General features: G+C 52.9%; 1 protein-coding gene across 1 annotated transcript in view; it reads right to left on the bottom strand.

The window, feature by feature from the left end:
- Positions 1–23,297, bottom strand: part of GRIK4 (glutamate ionotropic receptor kainate type subunit 4) — a 189,259-nt gene that overhangs the window by 309 nt on the left and 165,653 nt on the right. Inside the window, exons 15-18 of the mRNA XM_023744716.1 lie at positions 22,744–22,969; positions 17,090–17,218; positions 4,882–5,030; positions 5–25 (exon numbers count right to left, since the gene is read on the bottom strand). Of these exons, the coding sequence (XP_023600484.1) occupies positions 5–25; positions 4,882–5,030; positions 17,090–17,218; positions 22,744–22,969 (525 nt within the window). The remainder of the gene's footprint in view (positions 1–4; positions 26–4,881; positions 5,031–17,089; positions 17,219–22,743; positions 22,970–23,297) is intronic.

The following is a 23,297-nucleotide window of genomic DNA, read 5'->3' on the forward strand; positions in this document are numbered from 1 at the left end:
CCACCATCTCCCGGCAGACGGACACCTGCAAGACAGAGGGCCGGGGCCTGTGTCACTGAACCCTGCGCAGATGGCCTGGATGTGAAGGTGACGGAGCCTTTCAGTCCATCTGCTCCCATCGCCACTCAGCATCCAGGCGCCTCAGCCCAGCCGCTGGCGCCAGTCTTGGCCTGAACACCTTCAAAGACAGCGCTCTTTCTGTGGTGGGAACGCCCTGCCCCCACTCAACTTACTTATTTATTGTTATTTTTTTTTCATTTCTGTTAAATGCTGCTAAGTTAACAAACCTCTCCCTGAAAATTTCCATGATACCAGCTACATTTGGACCCAGAAGCCCAATAAATACTAACTCTTCTCCTCCATGCCAGTCCGTCAAGTATTTGAAAAGCAACCATGTCTCCACGAACATCCTGATCTCAGGCTAAAGAGTCTCATTTCTTTTGGTCGACTGGTTAGAGCTGGAGAGCGTGCATTCTAATAACTAGAACAACAAAACCACAGCAACACTGTTCCTTCAGACCCACAACCTCCTAACAGGAAACCCTCGGGTCCAGCTGTGTTTCAGATGTTTTGGGTTTTAGGAAGGTAATACAATACACATACGATTAGTATATATATCACCCAGTGGGGGTCAGGGGCAGACTCTATACTCAAACACATTGATATTTCTTTTTTTTTTTTTTTAATATATTTTATTGATTTTTTACAGAGAGGAAGGGAGAGAGATAGAGAGTCAGAAACATCGATGAGAGAGAAACATCGATCAGCTGCCTCCTGCACACCCCCTACTGGGGATGTGCCCGCAACCCAAGCACATGCCCTTGACCGGAATCGAACCCGGGACCCTTCAGTCCGCAGGCCGACGCTCCATCCACTGAGCCAAACCGGTTTCGGCAATATATTTCTATAGCAAACTGTACTTGCCTTCACACTGAATGAGACAAAGACCATACATAAAATTTCATACCAGTTCAAGTTAAGCTTTGTCACCAAATGCATTTGTTTAACAAACTTATTAAAAAACTTGGAACTTTTGGAGTTTCTTAGGTTCCAAATTGTAGATAAAGAATCATGAACCAAGGGCACACCTAGAGGGCCCAGCTCAGGTGACTGGGGAGGCTGAGCCACTGGCCCCACAGGACCCCTATCACACAAGGCCACTCTACCAATTCCAGGAGAAATAGCAGCCCTGCCCAACACATAGAAACAAACACAGGGAAGCAGCGAAAATGCAGAGACAAAGAAACATGTCACAAATGAAAGAAATGGGAGAATGCAAACTCCTGGATACAGAGTTCAAAACCAATTATAAGGTTACTCAAGGATCTTCATGAGACCTCCAAGGGACATAGTGAGAATTTCAAGAATCTTAGTGAGAATGCCAAAGACATTGAAAAGGACCAGTCAGAAATTAAGCATACACTAACTGAAATAAAGAATAATGTTCAGGCATTCAACACTAGAGGATTCGAGAGTCAAATCAACAATTTGAAATATGAGGAAGCAAAAACCACCCAATCAGAAGAGCAAAAAGAAAAAAGAATCCAAAAATATGAACATAGTGTAAGGAGCCTTTGGGACAACTTCAAGCATACCAACATCACATCCTGGGGGTGACAGAAGAAGAGAGAGAGCAAGATATTGAAAACCTATTTGAAGAAATAATGACAGAAAACTTCCATGACCTGGTGAAAGAAATAGACTTACAAGTCCAAGAAGCACAGAGAACCCCAAACAAGAGGAACCCAAAGAGGACCACACCAAGACACATCATAATTAAAATGTCAAGGGAATTAAAGACAAAGAGAGAACCTTAAAGGCAGCAAGAGAAAAGCAAGGGAGTCCCCATAGGACTGTCAGCTGATTTCTCAACAGAAACTGCAGGCCAGAAGGGAGTGGCAAGAAATATTTAAAGTGATGAGTAGCAAACACTTACAACTAAGATTACTCTTCTCAGCAAAGCTATCATTTAGAATTGAAGGTCAGAGAAAGACCTTCACAGACAAGAAAAAGCTAAAGGAGTTCATCACCACCAAACCAGTATTATATGAAATGCTGAAGGGTATTCTTTAAGAAGAGGAAGAAGAAGAAGAAAAAGAAAAAGATAAAATATATGAAGAATAAAATGCCAATAAATACATATCTACCAACAATTGAATCTAAAAATCAAAATAAATGAATAAGAAATCTAATGAACAGAATAAACTGGTGAATAAAATAGAATCGGAGGCATGGAAATGGAACAGACTGATGATTTTCAGAGGGAAAGAGGTTTGGGGGAGGGGTGGGAAGAGATTAAACAAAGATTTTATATGCATACATGCATTACCTATGGCCAACAGGGTGGCGAAGGCCTGGGATGGAGCGGGAACCAGGTGGAGGGGACCATGGGGGGAAAAAAGAGGGACATCTCAACAATACTCTCAACAATAAAGATTTTTAAAAAAACCGTTTAAAGCAAGAGCAAAAAAAAAAAAATCATGAACTTGCACTGCTACCACTAGTATAACCATTTCACAGATGTGGAAATGGAAGCTCAGAGGTTATACATCTTGCTAAAAATTACTTGACTAATAAATAGCTGACCCAGAATTGGAACCTAAACTTATCTACTGCAAAGGGCGTGCATACTGTCTGGTCCTCTGCCCTGTGCTAAAGAAGGACGCGTGCCCAGTCTGCGACAGGAGAAGCCATCTCCCGCTGGTTCATGCTCTTCCTCCCAGTCTTCCAGTTCTGACAACAGGCCTGTCCTTCTGCCGTAGCCAGGTCGCTTGCTCTTCATCTTCCTATTGGGAGTCTGCACTGAAGTTTTCAAGGTCTGGCCAGGCCATGGGTGAGCTCTTGGGGGAGTAACCAAATGTGCACCGATCCTCTACTTGAAGCGGCTACAGAGAAGTGGCATCATTTAAAAGAGGACGGCCCGAGGTAAGAACTGAGACCTGGACTCTAAACGCCCTATTGTTATTAAGTAGCCGAGACTTAGGCAAGGTCCTTGACTTCTCTGTGCTCCTAATAATAACTACAACAGGTGAAACAACACCACCTGCCTATCTGCTACATGCGACAGAATGTCACAGCACACATGTACTGACTGCCATCTGTGTGCTACGCACCACAGCCCGCACTGCATGCAGGCATGCCTGCTCTGTGCGCGGTGCAGAGGTGAAAGGCAGAGGAAGGACGAACTCTTCTGGTCTGGGGAAGAGGCGGGAGACCTGGGGAAGGCTTCTCAGGGAAAGGAACACGTGGCCTGGTCTTTCTGCCTAGAAGTAATAAGTAGAATTCATTTAAGGCGTGGACAAAGCTGTAGAGAGACGTAGGAGAGAAACCAAGAGAGCTTGGTGCCAGGCAAGGCCAGCGAGGGAGAGCTTCTGGGAAAATGGCTCACTTTGTCAAGGGGCACATTGAGGCTCAACAAGGCCCAACAGGTTCTCTCTGCTTTTGTCCATCGGGAGGGGTCGGGCCTTTTAGCATGACCTTTCAAAGCCAGACTGCCCTGGATTGAGGGCTGAATGGGAGGCAAGGCAATGGAGACTGAAGCAGTTGGTTTGGGAGAGGGAGGGAGAGGGTGAGAGTAACAGTAATATTGACATTTTAAACATACAGAGTAAATATTTTTAGATTTTGGGGAGAGTTCAGGGATGAAAATTGAAGGGGAGAAAAGATAATCCTAGGGTAGCTGAGAAAAGATGGGTCAAGACAGAGATGGAACCCTGGCTGGTATGGCTCAGTGGATAGAGCGTTGGCCTGTGGACAGAAGGGTCCTGGGTTTAATTCCAGTCAAGGGCATGTACCTTGGTTGCAGGCTCTTCCCCAGCTCGGGGCCCTGATTGGGGCTTGTGCAGGAGGCAACCAATCAATGTGTTTCTCTCACATCGATGTTTCTCTCTGTCTTTCTCTCTCCATGCTCTAAAAAATCAATGGAAAAATATCCTCGGGTGAGGATCAAAACAACAACAACAACACAGACAGAGATGGCAGGACGACGGGAACATCTGCCTCAGCTGCAGGGCGGCTCCGCTGGGGGGCATCTTAGGTGGGGGTTTTCATTTGGGGCTGGTCACACCTGACTTCTTGGTGAGGTAGCAGGCACCATGAACCTCTGTGAGTGAAAGAGCAAAGGGTGTGAGGCGGGGCAGTGACATGAAGTCCTGTTGGAAAGTGGAGAAGATGCTGAGCAGAGTCGGGGCTGGGAGGCGGTGTGAGGCCCTGTGAGAGGCTGGGCTCCCCAGGTGGATGGGGCACTGTCCCCGCTGAGCTGCTGGGAGCAGCTGACGCAGGCTCAGTTTCCGAGGGAGAATCAAGACATCTGAGTCAGAGACTGAGGCAGAGACTACTGTACTTTAAAAACCAAAGAACAGTTAGCCTGTGAGGCTTTCTGGCCTTGCAGAGAGAGTGGAGGTGGCATGGGATAGAGTTTCCTCTCCAGCCAGACTCTTCCATCACGTGAAAGTCACTTAACACAGCTGGTGAGCACCGGGTTTGGGAACTGAATTTATTCAAACCCCTGAGCCGCGGGCACTGTGGCCTCCCCAAGCACCTGCACTTGCAGTGGAGCCTTCAGATGGAAGAAGTGAGGCGTGGTTTCCCTTAGTCAGAGGCACTCGTGCCTGTTTTCCTTTACCATGATGCAGCCTCGATCACAGTGGATAGGACCTCCTCGTTCATGAAACCCTTCCCCACATTTATCTCCTGGCCTGTTTCCTAGAAGTCTGAGACCCGGCAGTTGAATGCCTTTCTGTGGCTGCATGGAGGGAGCTCTGAGGCCGGCGCCCCGCCCTGGGGCCTGTCCCGGGCTGCTCCATCCTCAGGCCTGCACGGACCTGCAGGAAATCACTTTTGTCTGTGCATGAGCCTGTGAACTTTGCCCTTTCTGCCAACACTATAGGTCAGACCCCTTTGGAGGTTTACCTCGGTAGCTTCTGAGTGTCGGAGAGTCCATAAAAACTCCAACATAGCCATAAAAATGGCCACGATTAAGCCACAAATAAGAACCACAAAGATTCCACCAATATTCTCCATTCCCAGTCCTGTAAGAAAGCGATAACAAAAAAATAGTGTAAAAGAGCTGGAAGACATAAACATTCTATCAAAAATGCTGAAGTCACTTAAATGACAGAAAGTCAGTCTTGTAGATGCTTTACATACATATTCCTTGAAGAGATATGACTATTTGCTGGAAAAAAAATGCATTGTAGCTGGAGGAAAAGTGGGGAGGGGCCTGAGTTGCCAATGGGGGAGACTGGAGAAGAGCTTCTGAGAGGGCTCTGGGAGGGGGAGTAGGAAAAGAGCTCAGGGAAGTTTGATTTCGCCTGTGATACCAAAATACCTGTACATTCTAGTATTTGCATAAAATGTAGCCCATCTTATTTATCATGTGTTTGCTTGATGTAGAATAATTGTTTTAACCAAACTATAGTTAGAAAAAGACATCTTTACTAAAATACTAATTTGGAAATTAAAACTTTTTATCTTACTTTTTATCCAATCAGACCAGTGGTTCCCAAACCTACCTCCCATCAGAACCACCTGGGAAATTTGTTAAAATATCGATTCCTCATTGTTCCCCAGGCTTATCAAACCCACACCTCTGGAGATGGAGCCCAGGAATATGTATTTAAGACATTTGATAGGTAACTCTTGTCCAGCAGCCCTAAAATTAGTTTTCAAATTGGCGTTTGTAGAAGTTGCACTTGACTAAGCTCCTTGAAGTCAGGCAGTTTCTGCTGGGCCTCCTTGTCTGGCAGATGCCTGGCGTGTGGTACATGGTCAGTGAGTATCTGGGGGATTACAAGGTGCTTCGTTCCCACAGCGCTGAGCACTGAGTGCAGTTCTGTAACTGCCTGTCACGTTGGCATTAAAGAACCCCCCCCCCCCAAGGGCACCTTCCACCAGGAAGATGCCCCGAGGCTGCTGGCACCGCGCTGCTCGGTGCTGCTACGTCTGCACGTCCGTCCCCAGTGTCGTCATGGGATGTGGAGCTACGGCAGCGCCAGGAAGCCCGCTTCACCCAACCCCAAGGGGTGAGCCGGGCCCAGAGCGGACGGCCTTGGAGAGCTGGAGAGAGAGCCCTGGGCAGCATTGCAGACGCCGCGGGGTGCCTGTGGTTTTCTACTTTGATTTTACCATAACACAGTGCCGTGCGGTGCCTCCCACACTAGGAGCTGCCGGCCACCACAAGGAGGGGCCCAGCGGACCTGTGCTCTGTCCCCAGCACAGCCCCCGGGCTCCAGGGGAAGGAGGCCTCTCTGTGATGATCAGAACCGGGGCATTAGTTTAAAGCTCAGTGATAAGGCGTGGCCACAGGGCATGGAGCAGGCTTCTGCCTCTGAGAAGTTGCTGGAGGTTTCCTGGAACACTTGCACCTCTAACCTGGGAGCATTTGGGCAGAAGGTTTTTGTCCAGAGAAACATCAGGGTCCAAGGGGAGGTGGGGGCACAGGGACACGTAGGAGAGCACGCACCCAGGATCCGGCTGGGGGCAGGCAGACGCTCCCGCGCCAGGTCTCAGGGGGGTGAGGACCAGGTGCGGGATGTGCACCTGAGCATCGTGGACAAGCTGGTCTCCCTGCTGCCCCTGGGAGAAGGCGGGCGGTGTCCCCAGGGAAGGGTTCCCACCAAGCAGGCCCACCTCGTCTGGCAGCTCCTGAGGGGCTGCTAGGTACTTCCTATCCGCTGCCCCTGCCACTTTGAGGGGTGCTGTCCTACATGGAAAAAACACCAGGGTCCCCTTGTCGGGCCTCCACTCCCTCGTGGTCCTGCAGGAGGGTCCTGCCGCTCCAGGCCCCGTCCGCTGGGGGGGCTCTGGCTCTCCCGGCCTCAGCCGCCTGCCCCTCGGCTTGTCCTCCCCCCCCTCGTTCCCTCTTTCCCTCCGCACGGACATGCTCCCACGTTGCTCCTTCTCACAGTGTGAAAGGATGAGCAGGAAAAAGGATGAAGACGTCCCGGATGCAGAAAGTCCCCGGCCCTCCAACTCTGTCCACTACACGCCCTCCTCTTCCCCTCTGTCCTTGGACAAACTTTTTGAAGCAGTTATTTCTATCAGAACTATTTTTAAAGACATTTTAAAGCCCTAAAATGCTTACATTTGGAGACCCCACCTCACATAAAAGCAAGTAGAAGAAAACGCGCCCACTTCTTACGTGAAATGCATTTTAAAAAATTTTCTTCTGAAATGACTTGATGGGAAAAAAAGGTTATAATTGGCTGTGATTTCTCAGCATCCATTGTGCAAAATGAGAAAAATCTCACACAAATTGTTTCTAAATGTAATGAAGTTTTTATGAATATTACATTTAAAAATTAATAAAGTCAAAACAGTGTCACATTTTGGAGATATTTAATTAAATATGTCTGTCTTGATTGAATTTTGCAGTTTTCTTTTTACATAATTTTCTGCAGGCCTCAAACATAATTTTGGCTGCTGGAAAACTTTAGGTTCTAGGGGGTCTTGTCTATGGATTTTGGAAGTGCTCTGAATTCACTTTTGTTTTTCCTATTCACTCCTTGTCCCATGCAATTTTGTCTTGTGCCACTAAAACCAGCCTCACCAAATGTGCCAAGGAGCATTTTGTGTCTGACGTATTGGGAAAGGTCTAGTCCTGGCCTTCGTGACCGCCAGCAGCCCTGGGCATCCCTGCTGCCTTGCCCGCCGCTGCCCTTCCACCTCCTCCGCCTTTGCTTGCCGGGAGGCACGGTCTCCTCCTTTTCCTGCGTTTGGCCTCTTGCTGCTCCTCCACGCACCAGGCTGTGACCAAATCCTGCCGATTTCATCTCTGAGACGCTTTTCAGTACCTTCCCCTTCCCTCTCTCTCTCCTACCACTGCCCTGGGTCCGGCCCCGCGTCTCTTCTGGGACAGAATGATTTCCTGCTTGTAGCTGTGACCCCCCAGCCCTACTGGACACCGAGTTGCCTGGGTGGCCTTTCTGAAAAGCACAGTCTAACTCTACACACCCTCTGGTAACAGAGCTGTTGGGAGCCCCCAGGGTACCCCACTGTCAATCCTACCTTGTCCTTCACTCCTGTGAGCACCTCTGCCTGGAACCTGTGCCCACCCCCATTCACACCCTGGCTACACCCCCTCCTTTCAGATGGAGCTCAGGGGTCACCTCCTCCAGCTCACTTCTTCCTGGTGTTGCCTGATTCTGTTAGTTGTATCGCTTTTGTGTTTTACTGATTCTGCACTGTCTACCGTTCCAAGGCTGCATAAAACAGTACATGAGTTTAATTCTGTGTTATCTGGACTCCCCATGAGACTGTGCACTCCGTGAGGGGGGGTCCACCTTGCTCAGCTGGCAACTCCACAGCCATGGTGGTGGGAGCCCAGTGAGAGCCCGAGAAGTGGGTGTTGAAAGAATGAGCAGACAGAAAGAGGATGAAGACATCCCAGGCGCAGAAACCTGAATTATCAAAAGCTTTGGGTCCACACTGTGATATGTGTTCATCCCCAATTACATTTTGTTTGAAATAATAGTAAAGCGTGGCACCCCTTGCCCAGTGCTCCCAGCCTGGTCAGAGGCATCAGCCCAGACTATACTGAGCGGCTGGCCAGGGGAACAATGCCTGCTGTGCGGGGCAGCACTTCACGCAGGCAGGCGGGAGGCAGGCGGGAGGCCGGCAGACGCTGGTTCTGTGCCGGCAGACGCTGGTTCTGTGCTGGGTGATTTTGATGAGCCCAGGGAAGCTTTCTGGAGGGCCTGAGTGTTGAACAAGATGCTGCTGGGGACTGGGAGTCACAGACACCCCACGGGCGGGCTCTCTTTCCCAGCTTCTCCTGTTTCAGGGCCCCGTGTCAGTCATCGGCACTGGTTCCAGCCGGTGGTTCCTGGCTGAGTGGTCTCTCCCTTTGGGGGGAGCCTTATAGGCCACTCGTGCCTTTAGGGATGCGTTGGAAAGTGGAAGCAAGAGTAGATGCTGGCAGAGTCAGAGCTGAGAGACAGAGGAGCGGGGGTGGGGGGTGGTGGGGGGAGTGAGTGCTGAGAGAGGCTGCAGCACTTTTTTCCTCACTGTCATGTCACCCCTCATCCTCCCAGAAGTCAGATGCCTTCAACAGCCCAGTCCCTCAGAGCAGCCTCTGGTGGGGCTCCTTTGGGCTTGACCACAGGACCTCACTGCCCTCCCAGAGGCACCCCCAGGGGCCATCTATCCCCGCCCCCCGCCCTCTTCAGATGGGAGCACACAGATCCACCTAAACAGAAGGTTCTCAAACTGTGGTTTCTACTGACACTCGCCTCGAGCCTCCGCTGTGCCCTAGCAGTAAGATCGTATCGAGTGAAACAGAATTGAGCTCTCCCCACAACTCATGGTTGTTAATACTGACTTGGTGTCACACACAAATACAAACGACAGCTGACAGACACATAGAAACAAACCTGTTTCTAAAACTGCAGAAACTGTGAGTTGCTGAAGGGAGCCCGGGAGGGTGTGCCTCTGAGCAGATGTGGCTCTCCAGCCCCCACCCACCCGCCTGCCCTGCCTTCAGCGTGGACTGGGGAATATCACCGCTTGGGGTTGGGTGCGTACATGTCTCATCCCTCCAAGCCTTGCATGTCTCCAGGCCGCACTGTAGACACGTGCGACTGAGATGCAGGGAAGTTATTTTTGGACAAGGAAGGGGCAGCTGTGGCCGGGGAGGCAGAGACAGAGAGAGGCCCCAGGAGCCACGAGGCAGGCGGGGGAAAGGAGAGACTGCGCAGTCTCGCCAAGGGACAGCGCAGTTCTTCTCTGACGTCAGTCAGCACGCATTTTTAAGGAGCTTCCTGAGCCGAACAGGATGCCAGGTGCTGGAGCTCTATGCAATGCTCCCCATTGAAAACATCTGATCAGACATGAATTTTTTAACCAATATGACTTTCAAGTACCTTCTATTTCAGAATCACATTCACCTACAAACATATGCAATGGCCCATCGCCACACTTATTTGTTGTAAATAGCAACGTCACATGGGCCACGTGTAAGCTGCCTGCACGGCCTTCCCGGAAAAGACGCCGAGGACTGGCATAGCATGCTTGTCATTCTCCTGGCACTTCCTGGGCCTCTGCTGACTAGACCTAGCAGCTATGGAGACAGAGATGGAGAATGTAGGGGAAGGGACATGAAATGGAAAGGGGATGGGAAAGGCATTTGATAAGTTTTGCAATTTATCAAAACACAAATTATGGGGGAGGCACTTTACAATGTATCCAAATCTGAGCTCAAGCACTTCAGTTTTAAAAACATTTTTTACCTCATTCAATTATTAAAAACACTGTAAAGAAGACCCGCTGTCCAAATTTTACAGTTAAAGAAATGAAAATTCAGAGCACTTAAGTTGCCCAAGTTTTCACACCTATGATGTAAAAATCTTACTGCCTGGCTAATGTTCTTTATACAAACCAAGTTGTTCTTTATAAGTGTTTACTATGAACAGAGCTACCATGCCAAACATTTAAATTCAATCCTAACAGTTGCCCTGTGAAATCAGCACTACCCATTTAAAATTATATATATAATTGATTTCTAAAGAGAGAGGAAGGCAGAGGGAGGAAACATTGATGTGAGAGCAAAACACTAATCGGCTGCCTCTTGCATGCCCCCTACTGGGATCAAGCCCACAACTGCAACCGAGACATGTGCCCTGACCAAGAATCAAATTGGCAACCTTTGGTGCTCGGCCGACGCCCAACCAGCTGAGCCTCTGGGCCAGGGCAGCACTGCTCTTCTTTTCATTTTCCTGACAAGGAAGCCCGGGGCCTGGAGTCAGGCAACCTGCTGGGCCCTGACCCCACCCCACACACCTCTCCCAGGAGCTGGAGTCCCTCCGGTTGCAGGGCCGTGATGACAGAACTCAATCTGGCGCCCCATGATGGAACTCATCCCTGGGACCCCCACCCTGGAGCGACTGGGGGGGGGGAAGGGGTCCCAGGCGTGGCTGTTAGTTCCACTGATCCAATCCCCTTCTGTTCTCGAGAACATGCATCACATGTTTGAATCAATGATCTACTGACTTAGTTTCCAGATAGAGTTGGCGGCAGTCTCTACGGCTGCGACCTCCTGTGATGCCCGCCTGCTGGGCCACCAGGGGCCTCGATTCCTGATGCCGCTCTCTGCACCCAGCCTCTGCCTCTTGGCTGTGAATTGTATTTGATTAGGGAGAAGCTTTCTCTGCAAGCGTCTCTTTAAGACACTCCCTAACTCCCACACTCGCTGAGACGTCTCACACGTTCATTCCCAAGCTGTGCTGGTGAGCAGGCTTCCTGCTCTCAGGATTGTGTGAGGAGAGTCACTGGCTGCCCTTCCCCTTGAAAGGGGACCCTGAGCTTCACAGCCTGGGGAGGTATTGATGTTCCTTTAAACTTGATTGTGAGCTCGTGTTTTTCAAGATAAAGGTATTTCATTGCCTTGGAACCCACCTCCTGCCTTTTTGAGACTCTAGCAATGGTTCTGTGAGCCGTCAGCAACCCTATCCCCTTGAACTGGGGTGCTGGCATCTGCCAGTGGCTAGCAGTACTTCTTTCTAGGGGAGCTGACTGAGAAAACAGCAAAAGGAGTGTTTTGGAGAAGAAAAGGCAGAAGAAAATGAAACAGCTTGGAAGGAAGCCTGCTCCTGTGTGCTTCTCCCGTCCTCCACAGAAGCTGCGGGCCATTCTCAGCTGTGCAGGCAGGTGGGTGCCACGGAGCCGGAGGCAGGCAAGGCATGGCCGAGGCGAAGCAAAGGGCAGTGCGTGGGTCCCAGCAGTGCCAAGTCGGAGCTGCGGGGGATCGGACCGGGCAGCTCACCCAGGCCAGGGCTCTCCTCGGGGTGTGGACTAGAGGTGGGACAGCACAGTGTCTTTCTTTGAAATGCTTTGCATTTTCATAGGATGGCAAGGCAGAAGGGATTGTGTTAGGCACCACGCACTGCCTGGTTCTTTAGCGCCTGAAGCCGGCCCTCTGCTTCGGCCCCTCACAGTTCCCTCGCCTCCGTCTCTGCCTCATCTACAGTCTTCTCATTCCTCTGGGCACGTGCATGCTGTTCTAAGTCGGGAAGAGAAGAGCACCTGGCGCTCCAACCACTGCTCTCGGTCAATGTGCGGCACGAGGGGGAGACAGATGTTCCCAGAGGCCATTGAGGAAGGGTCTTGGGGTCGTGCGGTCCTGCTCTCCTGGCTCAGGAGGGGTCTCAAGCAGATAGCCCTGAGTCTGATGGTGGATTTGACCAAGCCAGGGCCTCTCGCTTCAGCGGGCTTCTCCTGGGTCAGAGGTCACGTGAACTGTCGTGGCCAGGACGCCTTTTTTTGTTTGGGCTTCAGCCACGGCAGACGTGGGGCCACTGCCTTACTGGGGCACACGCTGCGGTGGCTGGAGGGGAGTGGCGTTCCGGCTGTCATGCTGAGTTGCACCCTCCTGGCGGCATCCTGCTTCTCACCGCAGAGGCAGGGACATGGTGGTGGGTGGGAGCCTGGCATCTTCTGGGGCACCGGGCGGGCAGGTGACTTCCACCTTCTCATCAGCTCAGCTCTTCTCCAGGCCAGAGAAGCGTGTCTCGCAGCCGGCAGAGCGGAGCAGCGTCCTGGCCATGCCCTCCATCGCGCTGGGCCGGGCTGTGGGTCTCCCCAGCCCTCCTGCGCTCCCTCAGATCAGCCTCTGAGCCCGCTGTGGAAGGGGGAGAATTTCCAAAGCCAACCACTCTACCACAATGATAACCATTTTCTATAAATGCACCTCATTTCTTCTCACATTGCCATTCCCACTTGATTGCCAAAAACGTACAGACTTCTCAGTCATTTCCGTTTTAAACTCAGCTAAAGGCAGCGTTTCCTCTGTTCCCCTTCACCCAGCGTGCTTTTCAGGCCAGGAGAGGATGTGTGAGGACATGGGACATGTTCTAAGTCTGCCCCATGTCTTCACACATTCGATTTCCAATCTTCTTGTCTGGGGTCCAGGAAACAGACCTCCCACACGGGTCCCTGTGCCGTCTCTCATGCCCTCCGTCCACCAAGCATGACACGTACTTCCGGGGCTTGCCCAACTCCAGCAAAAATCTCTTTCCCTGTTGGAATCCCCAACGACTCTAGAAGCTGCATCTGCCACTCTCCACCCCCCAGCAGGACAGGCTCCTTCCGGGGACCTGCCACGCGCAAGCACATCCTTTCCTGCTCGGAAGCCCCTGTCCTGACCAGGGAGCCCTTCGGCATCTGGTTTGCAGATGAGGTGCCCGGCTCTCCTATTCTCTCTTCACTCTCTCTAACTGCATGCTTAGGCCCTGCAGGTAATTAGCCTTTGGTTTTCCAAAATACTTTTCTAACAAATCAAACACCATGACTTCTTTTTTGTTAATCCTCACCCGAGGATACTTTTCCATTGGTTTTAGGGAGAGTGGAAGGGAGAGGGAGAGACAGAGAGAAACATCCATGTGAGAGAAACATATCGATGGGTTGCCTCCTGCACAAGTTCGGACCAGGGCCCTGGCCAGGGAGGAGCTTGCAACCGAGGTACGTGCCCTTGACTGGAATCGAACCTGGGACCCTTCGGTCTGCAGGCCAATGCTCTATCCCAGGGGTGGGCAAACTTTTTGACTCGAGGGCCACAATGGGTTCTTAAACTGGACCGGAGGGCCGGAACAAAAGCATGGATGGAGTGTTTGTGTTAACTAATATAAATTCAAAGTAAATATCATTACATAAAAGGGTACTGCCTTTTTTTTTTTTTAGTTTTATTCATTTCAAACGGGCCGGATCCGGCCCGTGGGCCATAGTTTGCCCACGGCTGCTCTATCCACTGAGCCAAACTGGCCAGGGCCAAACACTATGACTGCTAAGAACATTTTTCTGCAATGACTGTCCCCTGGGCCCATGAATACCACCAAGAGCTCAGAGCTCTACCCCCCAGCACTGCTTCCACCCTGCCCCATTGCACCCGGAGCCCAGGAGGTCGCAGCCAATTCCCTCAAACCCGGTCAGTCCGGTGTGGGATTCATGTGCTGGGCACCAGCAAAGCTCTGGGCAGTCTATGGGGCTTCTTCCTGGAATGCTGATTAATTTCAAGCTTAGATCGGAAAAGCGTTTTTACATTAAATAAACATGCCTACATTATGTGCTCAGATGCAAAATCCACACGTATTTATAGGACAAAACAGAACACTTGAAGGAAATTCTAAGCATGGTGGGCTACTTGAGGCGATGTCCGCACATCCTAAGAGTGTACACCATTGTCCTCTGCTATAGCCCTCTGTGGGAAAGCCTGCGACACACTGATGGACAGTCCAAGGGCCTTGGCCAGGTTTCAGCGCCCTCGTAGCTCCAACCTCCTCCTGCTCACCCAGAGCAGCTGCTGAGTGCAGCCCCTGTGCTCCCCAGCACTCCTGAAACCGTGGCTCTAACAAATCTTTGAGATCCTGGCCAACCGTCTCCCCAAAGCATTCCTGACCTCTGCCCAGAATCAATCATGCCTTCCTCTGGGCTTCATAACTTCCTTCAGTAAAGCAGCCCCACAGCACAGCCATCTTACAGACTCGCTGTGCCTCTCTCTGGGTTCCAGCCCTCTGGAGAGGGGCCATATCGTATTCCTTTTTGTCATTCCAGAGCCTAGCACAGTGCCTGGCAGGCAGGGGCCACAGTGTTTGTTGGATGCAATGGGGACAGTGTGGACACTTGCAATGCCAACACCTGGGGTCAGTGTCCCTGTTTGGGAGGAAGCAAACATAGGATGAGGGTGAAAATGGTACCAGGCTGGAGGTCCTTGAGAAGTTTTCTCATTCATTCATTCATTCATTCATTCATTTGTTGTTTATCCTTCCATCAAACACTGCTGCAGATAATATGCTGGTTACTGGGATACAAAAATAAGAGCCAGGCCCTGACCTTGGTTTCTTATAGTCCATGAGAGAAAGATGTCAACAGACACAAAATAAATGCCCTAAGAGTCGATTTTCGAAGAGCTCTCTAGCCTGAGGAGCGTGGGTGCGTGGACAGGCACCCTGTGGCTCGTGGATACTGTTTAGACCTCTCGTTGTGCCTTAATGCTCCTTTAGACTGAGATTTTAGAATAAAACTCGCACTCATTTCTTTTGGGCCAGGCACGGTGCTGAGCTTTGAACACAGTTTAACTCCTTCAATCTTCATAATGGGCCTGAGGTGGAATGTTATTGCCTCTCTTTCCCACAAAGGGACACTGGGCGCAATGGCCTTTAGCAGTGTCTGGCACAAGAGCATCTGTAAAATGGGGTCCATTTGACCCACAGCCCATGGTCCCGAATCCTCAAAACTGCCTCAGGAAGAGAACCATCCTCGGCGTGTGAAGAGGTGAAGAGCTTCACTTGTGGGTGTGTGTGTGTCCAGCAGGAAGGAAAACAGCGGGAGGAGGGACAGAGCCCATTAGACTTCGGGTGACATCTAAAGGGGAGAGATGGGTACATCGAGGTCCCTGCGCAAAAACTCTGAGGCGCCCAGATCCCAGGTCATCATGCCCACGTGTCTGCCAGTTTGACTGCCGCCTCCGCTTCTCTGTGGGCTTGAGAGTATAGATAAACACACACAGATACGGAAATGAGTGCCCAAAGGGAGGGCCTGTGGCAGGTTTAGGGGTCAGGGACGGAAGGAGAAACTAGGGAGTGAGGTGAACTCAGTAGCGACGAGGGAAACCTTGGCGATGCAGTGGGATGCGGCTCCAGCAGGAAGGAAAGCAGCGGGAGGAGGGAAGCGAGGCCGGTCTGGCCGCCACAGGCCCTCGTGGCTCCGAGGCCATGCCTGCTCTGCTCCTGGCTCCCCAGGGGCACCTGGACTGCATAGAAAACCCTGGGCATAAAGGCTACTGAGGAAGTAATTGTAAGCACAGTTTCAATCGCCACCGTAGAGGCCCAGGAGCGTGGTCATCGGCTGCTGTGGCAGCTGTCAGCACAGTCCCCTCCCACCAACATTACCGAATGCCGACCCAGTGCCAGGCGCTGGGGGAGGCTGGGGGCCCAGAAGCAGTGAGACTGGGTCCCTGTCTGAGGTGCTGTCATCCACAAGATGACACAAGAATGCAGTGTCCTCTGCCCAGTGCCCGCCCAGTCACAGAGGGCGCCGGGCACCGCGGGTGGGGCGGGAGAGGGGCCCAGGGTGTTGCTAGTCAGTCCCAGGAAGGACCAGGGGCTCTCGCCCTGGCCCAGGGCCACCCTCCACTTCTATCTCAGATTCTTCAGATCCATCATCAATACGTCCCTCCTCCTCTCCGGGACAGGGCCTCTTTCCCAGCACTCTCACGCTCACCGCTGTCACGGGACATTAGCAAACGCCAGCTTGTCGATAATCGCATTTTATTTCAACTCTCCTGCCTGGTCGGATTTCAGTGGTTCTCAACCTGTGGGTCTCGACCCCTTTGGTGGTTGAACGACCCTTTCACAGGGGTCGCCTAAGACCATCCTGCATATCAGATATTTACATTACAATTCACAACAGTAGCAACATTACAGTTATGAAGTAGCAACGAAAATAATTTTATGGTTGGGTCACAACATGAGGAACTGTATTTAAAGGGCCAGAAGGTTGAGAACCACTGGATTAGATGGTTTTCAATCACATGTGTTTGCACTGGGTGGTGGAGGGCCACATGGCTGCCCACAGCTCCCCTGGTGTCACCCTGCGGGCCACCTTTCCATGGGCTCATCTCCGCTCCACCTGTGACACCAGCAGACTCTGCCCACAGCCTGCCCACTGCGGCCTCTGCCCACAGCCTGCCCACTGTGGCCTCTGCCCACAGCCTGCCCACTGTGGCCTCCGCCCACAGCCTGCCCACAGCCTGCCCACTGTGGCCTCTGCAGGCATGGGGGAAGGACAGGCTCTGAGGGGAGGGGTGTAGACCAGGGTAAGAGGTGGGCCAGGTGAGAGGTGGGCCAGGTGAGAGGTGGCCAGGTGAGAGGTGGTTAGACGCGTGAGCCAGGGTGGAAGTGCCTCTGGCACCTGAGTCAGGTGGGCATTGACACTAGGCTATGCCAGGACCCTGAGAAAGGACCCAGCCAGCCCCAGCCCAGCCCCAGCCCAGCCCCAGCCCAGCCCTGGGTTCTTCCAAGGCCTGCTGTCCACAAGCCTCGGAAGCCACTGGCTGGCCGGATGCACAGGAACAGCCCGCGGCCTCCCGGGTGGCCCTTACCTCTGGCTCTGTGGTCTTCCTCCTTGGGGCACTTACCCCCTTCCCACCACTTGCGCTTCAGAATCTCCAGGCGGTTGTTTTCCTGCAGCTGGAGGATGGCCAGGTCGAACTCGTCCCGGAAGGCTGAGCCTGCGGCACAGAGAGCCGGGCAGGGTGTGAGTCCTCTCCCGGCACCTGCTCCCTTCCAGGAGCCTCTGGCCGATCCCCGCTTCCCTGGGGGTGGGGGCCCTGCAGCCGCTGCTCTTGGTGCTACCAGGGGACCTGGAGGAGAAGAAGAGCTCGGCCTCACGCAGGAATTTCTGCTTTCCTTGTCCGGGACCCCTGTCCAGGACCCAGTGTGGGTGAAGGGACAGCGTCCCAGGCAGCGTGGCACCTGCTCCCACCCACGGGCCCCTGTGGTCCAGGACACACTCAGGCAGGAAGCTGCTTGCAAAGCCTCCATCTGCATCCCAGGTTTGAGGCCAAGGAGGAGAATCTGTGATGTCACCTCTCAGGTGGGCAGCTGTCTATTTTCTACTTTATTTAAATAATCTCTGGGCATTTATAGCTCTTTCTACATTACAGCTAACAACCCTGTACCCTGAGCAGCCACCGATGAATGAGAGGCACCCAGTGGGGTCGAAGCGCCTCTTCTCCATCCGACGAGAATCCAGTACCGGCACCCACACCCTCACATAGGCACCGAGTGGCCAGGCCCACTGGCTGGCCCACACCCTGTCACACTGCTCCTCCCTCCCTCCCCACTCAGAAGGCTTCTGTTCAGTACAATTCTTTTAAAAATGTTCTGGACCATATTGGTTAAGGAGCGATGAGTCTAGATTTAGATTTAATCACAAAGACAGGCTTACATGAAGCCGTGGAAGGCTCAATGCCTGGCACAGGCTGAGGCCTGATATCATTAAGAAAAAACTGCCAAGCCCCGGCCGGTTTGTCTCGGTGGATAGAGTGTCGGCCTAAAGACTGAAGGGTTCTGGGTTCGATTCTGGTCAAGGGTATATGCCTGGGTTGCAGACTTGATCCCCAGTGGTGGGTGTGCAGGAAGCAGCTGATCAATGATTCCCTCTCATCACTGATGTTTCTCTCCCTCTTCTTTCCGCTTTGAACTAAACAAACAACAACAAAAAATACTGCCAAGAGGCTGGAAATCCACTGAGCTGCCCAGTGTCCTTGCCCAGCTCCGTGGAGGCCTGAGTGGACAGCTACCCCGGGGGAGACTATGGTGGAAAATTCAGGCAGAAGGTTGGGACAAGTAGACCAGTGCTCTCAAACTTCAATGTGCACAGGGATTACTGGGGGCCTGGCTAGCTGCAGACTCTGATTCAGGGGGGTCTGCATTTTTAGGGAGCTCCATGGTGATACCCTGCTGCTGAGCCAGGGGCTGCACTTTGACAGGCAAGGACAGCCTAGGACCCCACAAATGAAGGAACCTGCCCCACTGCAGCTCAGCCTGGGCTGGGCGTGCAAGCCCCAGGCCGCAGCCTCAGGCACCTGTGTGGCTGCGGGTGCCCAGCAGCATGCCTCCCGCCTGCAGGAAGAGCCCCTGGGACTAATGGACGTGGCGGCCGGTGGACAAATGAGCAGCCCAGGTTTGAAGGCAACTGTCCAGCCCAGTGAGGTGCTTCAAGCCATTTTCAAGGCATTTTCAGCCGAACCTCAGCAGCACACGGGGTCCCCTGGAAGGACACTCCACTTGCTCCTTCTGCCCACTTAGCCCTGCACCACCTGATTAGCTTTCCATTGCACCCCTTGCTGTGTCTCCTGATTCCCGGTCCCACCACATCACGTAGGCTACAGCTATGCCTGATCTCCCGCTGAAGCATGACACACATGCTTGTCTCCTGGACGTCACCTCAGCTGGACCGAAATTCCGCCACAACAGCCGGAACTGAGAACCTAGACTAGCCCACAGCTCACCTTCCCGCCTCCCCCTCCTTCCCACTGGGCGGGGCCCCTGGCAACATGGTCTAGGCCCACCCAGCTCGCTCCTCTACTTGCTCTGGGACCTCTGACGAGCAGCTTGTCAGCTCTAAGTGTCAGTCCTTCCCTCTGGAACGGGAAGGATCACATCTACTGCCAAAGCGGGAAGATTCAATAAGATGGCACGTGTGCGAAAGCTCCTGTCAGACGCAGGACACAGGCACTTCCCTCCCTGCTTCCTTGGTCACCGACGGACATTTCTAGAATCCGTCTGCCTTATGCCAACTCTCCACCTGTTTGTTCCATGAAACTTTTTAAGCATTTGACACTTGAGCTAAAAACTGTTTCCCTGCTGAAGTATTATCAAGGCGCACCTCAGGTTCATTTCGTGGTTCACTACAGGATCTTGAAACAAAATGTCAGCCAAGAAATTTCTCCAAGGGCCTACCCTCTGTGATGTCAATGGGCATCACTATGCACGCACATGTGAGGGTGTGCAGGTGTGTGAGTGCCCTGAGCGAGGCCCCAGGTTACAGAACTGCTGGAGTCAGAATGTACAGAGTTCAAGGATGAAACATATTATTACCTGTGTCCTTTGGCTTGGTTTCTGATCAGTCTTTAAAAGGTTATCTGCTTTTATCAAAAAACAGAGGACTATGGACGAGGGGAGGGCACCAATGACCCCCTGCAGGCTAGTTGTGGGCCCTGTGGTAGGCACCTGATCGATGATCAGATATAACCCTCGCAAGAACTCTACAAGGTGGGCACGAGAAGCCTAATTTTCCAACTGGGAAAACTGACCCAGAGAAGTTAAATGACCGAAACAAGGCCCCTCAGGCAGCAAGCAGGGCATCCCCAGGCCAGCCTGACTCCAGCTCATGCTCTTCTCACTTCCCAGGGCTACCTGGAGCCTATAGCTTATAGAGACCCAGTGGGGAGTTGGGCGGGGGGGGGGGTGAGGTGCCAGCAAAGATGCACATGCTGTATGTCAAGTTCCCCACATGGTCTGATGGCCTCAGTTCCCACTTCTTCCCTGTGGTCTTGTACAAGGACAGGTCAGACAAGGTCAGCCCTACACAGCGTGGCTCTCGGTTGCATGTGGAGGAGGGTATGCACCGAAATCACCTGGGAAACATGTCAGATGCTCCACAATCACAACCAGCAGCTCAAAGGCTTCCCTGCAACTCTGGTAGAGGTAGAGGAACGGTCAAAGCACAAGCATCCTTTAGAAGCCACCTTCTGGAAGCCAAACCTCTCTATCTCCTACACCAGCCAGATGGCATGCGGTCTGCAAACTGGACGCTGACTCGGACGCTGACTCGGAGGAGGTGCATCCGTGAGAACACATGTGACTTGAAAGCCATCTCATCAAACCGTGTCAGTCTTCTTCTGTAATAAAACTTTCACCAGGGACACTAATAGCAAAATGAATTCATTTGGGTTTTACCATCTTCTCCTTCTCCTTCCCACTACTAGATGTCAATCAATAGAGAAACAGCCAAAGGGCAGGAGAGCGGAAAGCAGAGGCTGAAAGAATCTACCCAGGGCACCAACATGCCATGTAATAATTCATTCATTCATTGCCTGGCTGGTGTGGCTCGGTGGTTGAGCGTTGACCTATGAACAAGAAGGTCATGGTTCGATGCTTGGTCAGGGCACATGCCCGGGTTGTGGGCTCCATCCTCAATGTGGGGTGTGCAGGAGGGAGCCGATCCATGATTCTCTCTCATCATTGATGTTTCTATCTCTCTCTCCCTCTCCCTTTCTCTCTGAAATCATTAAAAAGATATCTACACTAATAAAAGAAAAACATGGTAATTAGCGTACGACCGCTACCCTTCCCATTGGCTAATCAGCATATCCTTATGCAAATTAACTGTCAGCCAAGATGGCGGCCGGCAGCCATGCACTGAAGCGAGCAGGGAGGCTTGCTTGCTCCAGTGACTGCGGACTCCAACATTCCCCGCCTGACTTGCCGGCCTCTCAGCTGCAACTCTAAGCAACTATGTTGAAATATAGAAGCTAAACAAAACCCTAGAAACTGGCTTTCAGTCAGCCGGGCTTCAGCCAGCCGGACCACAACATTGTATCAAATACAGAAGGTAAAGGCCAGAAACCTGCTTTCAGCAGCGAGGCCTCAGAGCTAAAGCTGGCCCAGAATAAAACAAAAGAAAAGAAAAAAGGAGCGGTTGGGAGCTTCAGTCACCCGCCAGCCTGAAAACGGCCCTCAGCCCCTCACCCAGACTGGCCAGGCACCCCAGTGGGGACCCCCACCCTGATCCAGGACACCCTTCAGGGCAAACCAGCCGGCCCCCACCCATGCACCAGGCTTCTATCCTATATAGTAAAAGGGTAATATGCCTCCCCGCACCGGGATCAGCGTGACAGGGGGCAGCACCCAAACCCCCTGATCGCCCTGCGGCTCTGTGTGTGACAGGGGGCAGGGCCACAACCTCCCCATCCGCCCTGCTCTGTTCGTGACAGGAGAAGGCGCCCCAACACCCTGATCAGCCCTGCTCTGTGCCTGATAGGGGGGAGCTCCCCAACCCCCTGATCGCCCTGTGGCTCTGTGTGTGACAGGGGGTGGGGCCACAATCTCCCTATCTGCCCTGCTCTGTTCGTGACAGGGTGCGGTGCACCAACCCCCTGATTGGCCCTGCTCTGTGTGTGACAGGGTGCGGCGCCCCCCCACCCCACCCCCCACGGGCCCTGCTCTGTGTGTGACAGGGTAGAGCCATAACCTCTCCATCGGCCCTGCCCTGAGTGTGACAGGGTGCAGCGCCCCAACCCCCTGATCTGCCCTGCTCTGTGTGTGATAGAGGGTGGCGCCCCAATCCCTCTCCACGGGCCTTGCTCTGTGTGTGACAGGGTAGAGCCATAACCTCCCCATTGGCCCTGCCCTGAGTGTGACAGGGTGCAGCGCCCCAACCCCCTGATCTGCCCTGCTCTGTGTGTGACAGGGGGCGGTGCCCCCAACTCCCCTATTGGCCCTACTCTGTGAGTGACAGGGGGGAGCTCCTCAACCCCCTGAGTGGCCCTGCTCTGTGCATGACAGGGGGGAGCTCCTCAACCCCCTGATGGGCCCTGCTCTGTGAGTGACAGGGGGCAGTGCCCCAACCCCCTGATCGGCCCTGCTCTGTGCGTGACAGGGGGTGGCGCCGCAACCTCCCCATCGACCCTGCCTTGAGTGTGACAGGGGGCGGTGCCCCAACCCCCCAATCGGCCCTACCCTGAGCGTGACTGAGGGTGGCATCGCAACCTCCCGATCCGCCCTGCTCTGTGCATGACAGGGGGCGGCGCCCCAACTCCCCAATCGGCCCTGCTCTGAGCCTGACCAGGGGCTGCACCTAGGGATTGGGCGTGCCCTCTGCCACCCGGGAGCAGGCCTAAGCCAGCAGGTCGTTATCTCCCGAGGGGTCCCAGACTGCGAGAGGGCACAGGCCGGGCTGGGGGACCCCCCCCCCCAGTGCACAAATTTTTGTGCACCGGGCCTCTAGTTAAAATAATAATTAATGACTTCATACCTAATCAAGTGGCCCTCCAATTATTAAGGATTGAGAACTGCTTCCCTGATTAGTGGGAGCATGTGATTTGCTCCTTTTAAGCTCTCAACAATGCCCCCCACCCCAATGTCATGGCTACACTGGTCTTAGAAACGGGCTGTGACTCCAGGGTGCCCTGTGGTCTAGTGCTCTGCCTGCCTGGCTGAGGCGCCCTGAGGCTGGGGCTCTGCGTACCGACAGGCATGCCGATGCCGTAGCCCTTGGTGTCCAGCAGGCCTCCGACCTGCGTGAGGTTGCAGTTCCGCTGCCGGTGGTACTCGTTCATGGTGGACTCCAGGAGGAAGGCGTAGTTGGAGTTCAGCACCCTGGCAACCCCCTCCTCCGTGCTCTTCACGAACACGCTCGGCTGCTTGGAGTACATGTAATTCCACATGCGCTGGTAGGTCTGGTAGCGGGAGTTCTGGGAAAGGGCACACAGAAGCAGGAGGAGGAAGAGAAAAGGAAATGTTAGTTTAAAAAGAGAGAGAGAGAGCCCTGGCTGGTTTGGCTCAGTGGATAGAGCATCGGCCTGCGGGCTGAAGGGTCCTGGGTTCGATTCCGATCAAGGGCATGGACCTTGGTTGCAGGCTCCTCCCTGGCTGTGGTTGGGGTGTGTGGGGGAGGTAACCAATCCATGTGTCTCTGTCTCTCCCCCTCCCTTCCATTCTCTCTAAAAATCAAAGGAAAAATATCCTTGTGTGAGGATTAACCAAACACAAAAAGGGGGGCGGGATCACAGTGGACCTTAC

Source organism: Myotis lucifugus, unplaced genomic scaffold (assembly GCF_000147115.1).
Source record: "Myotis lucifugus unplaced genomic scaffold, Myoluc2.0 scaffold_484, whole genome shotgun sequence".
NCBI lineage: Eukaryota > Metazoa > Chordata > Mammalia > Chiroptera > Vespertilionidae > Myotis > Myotis lucifugus.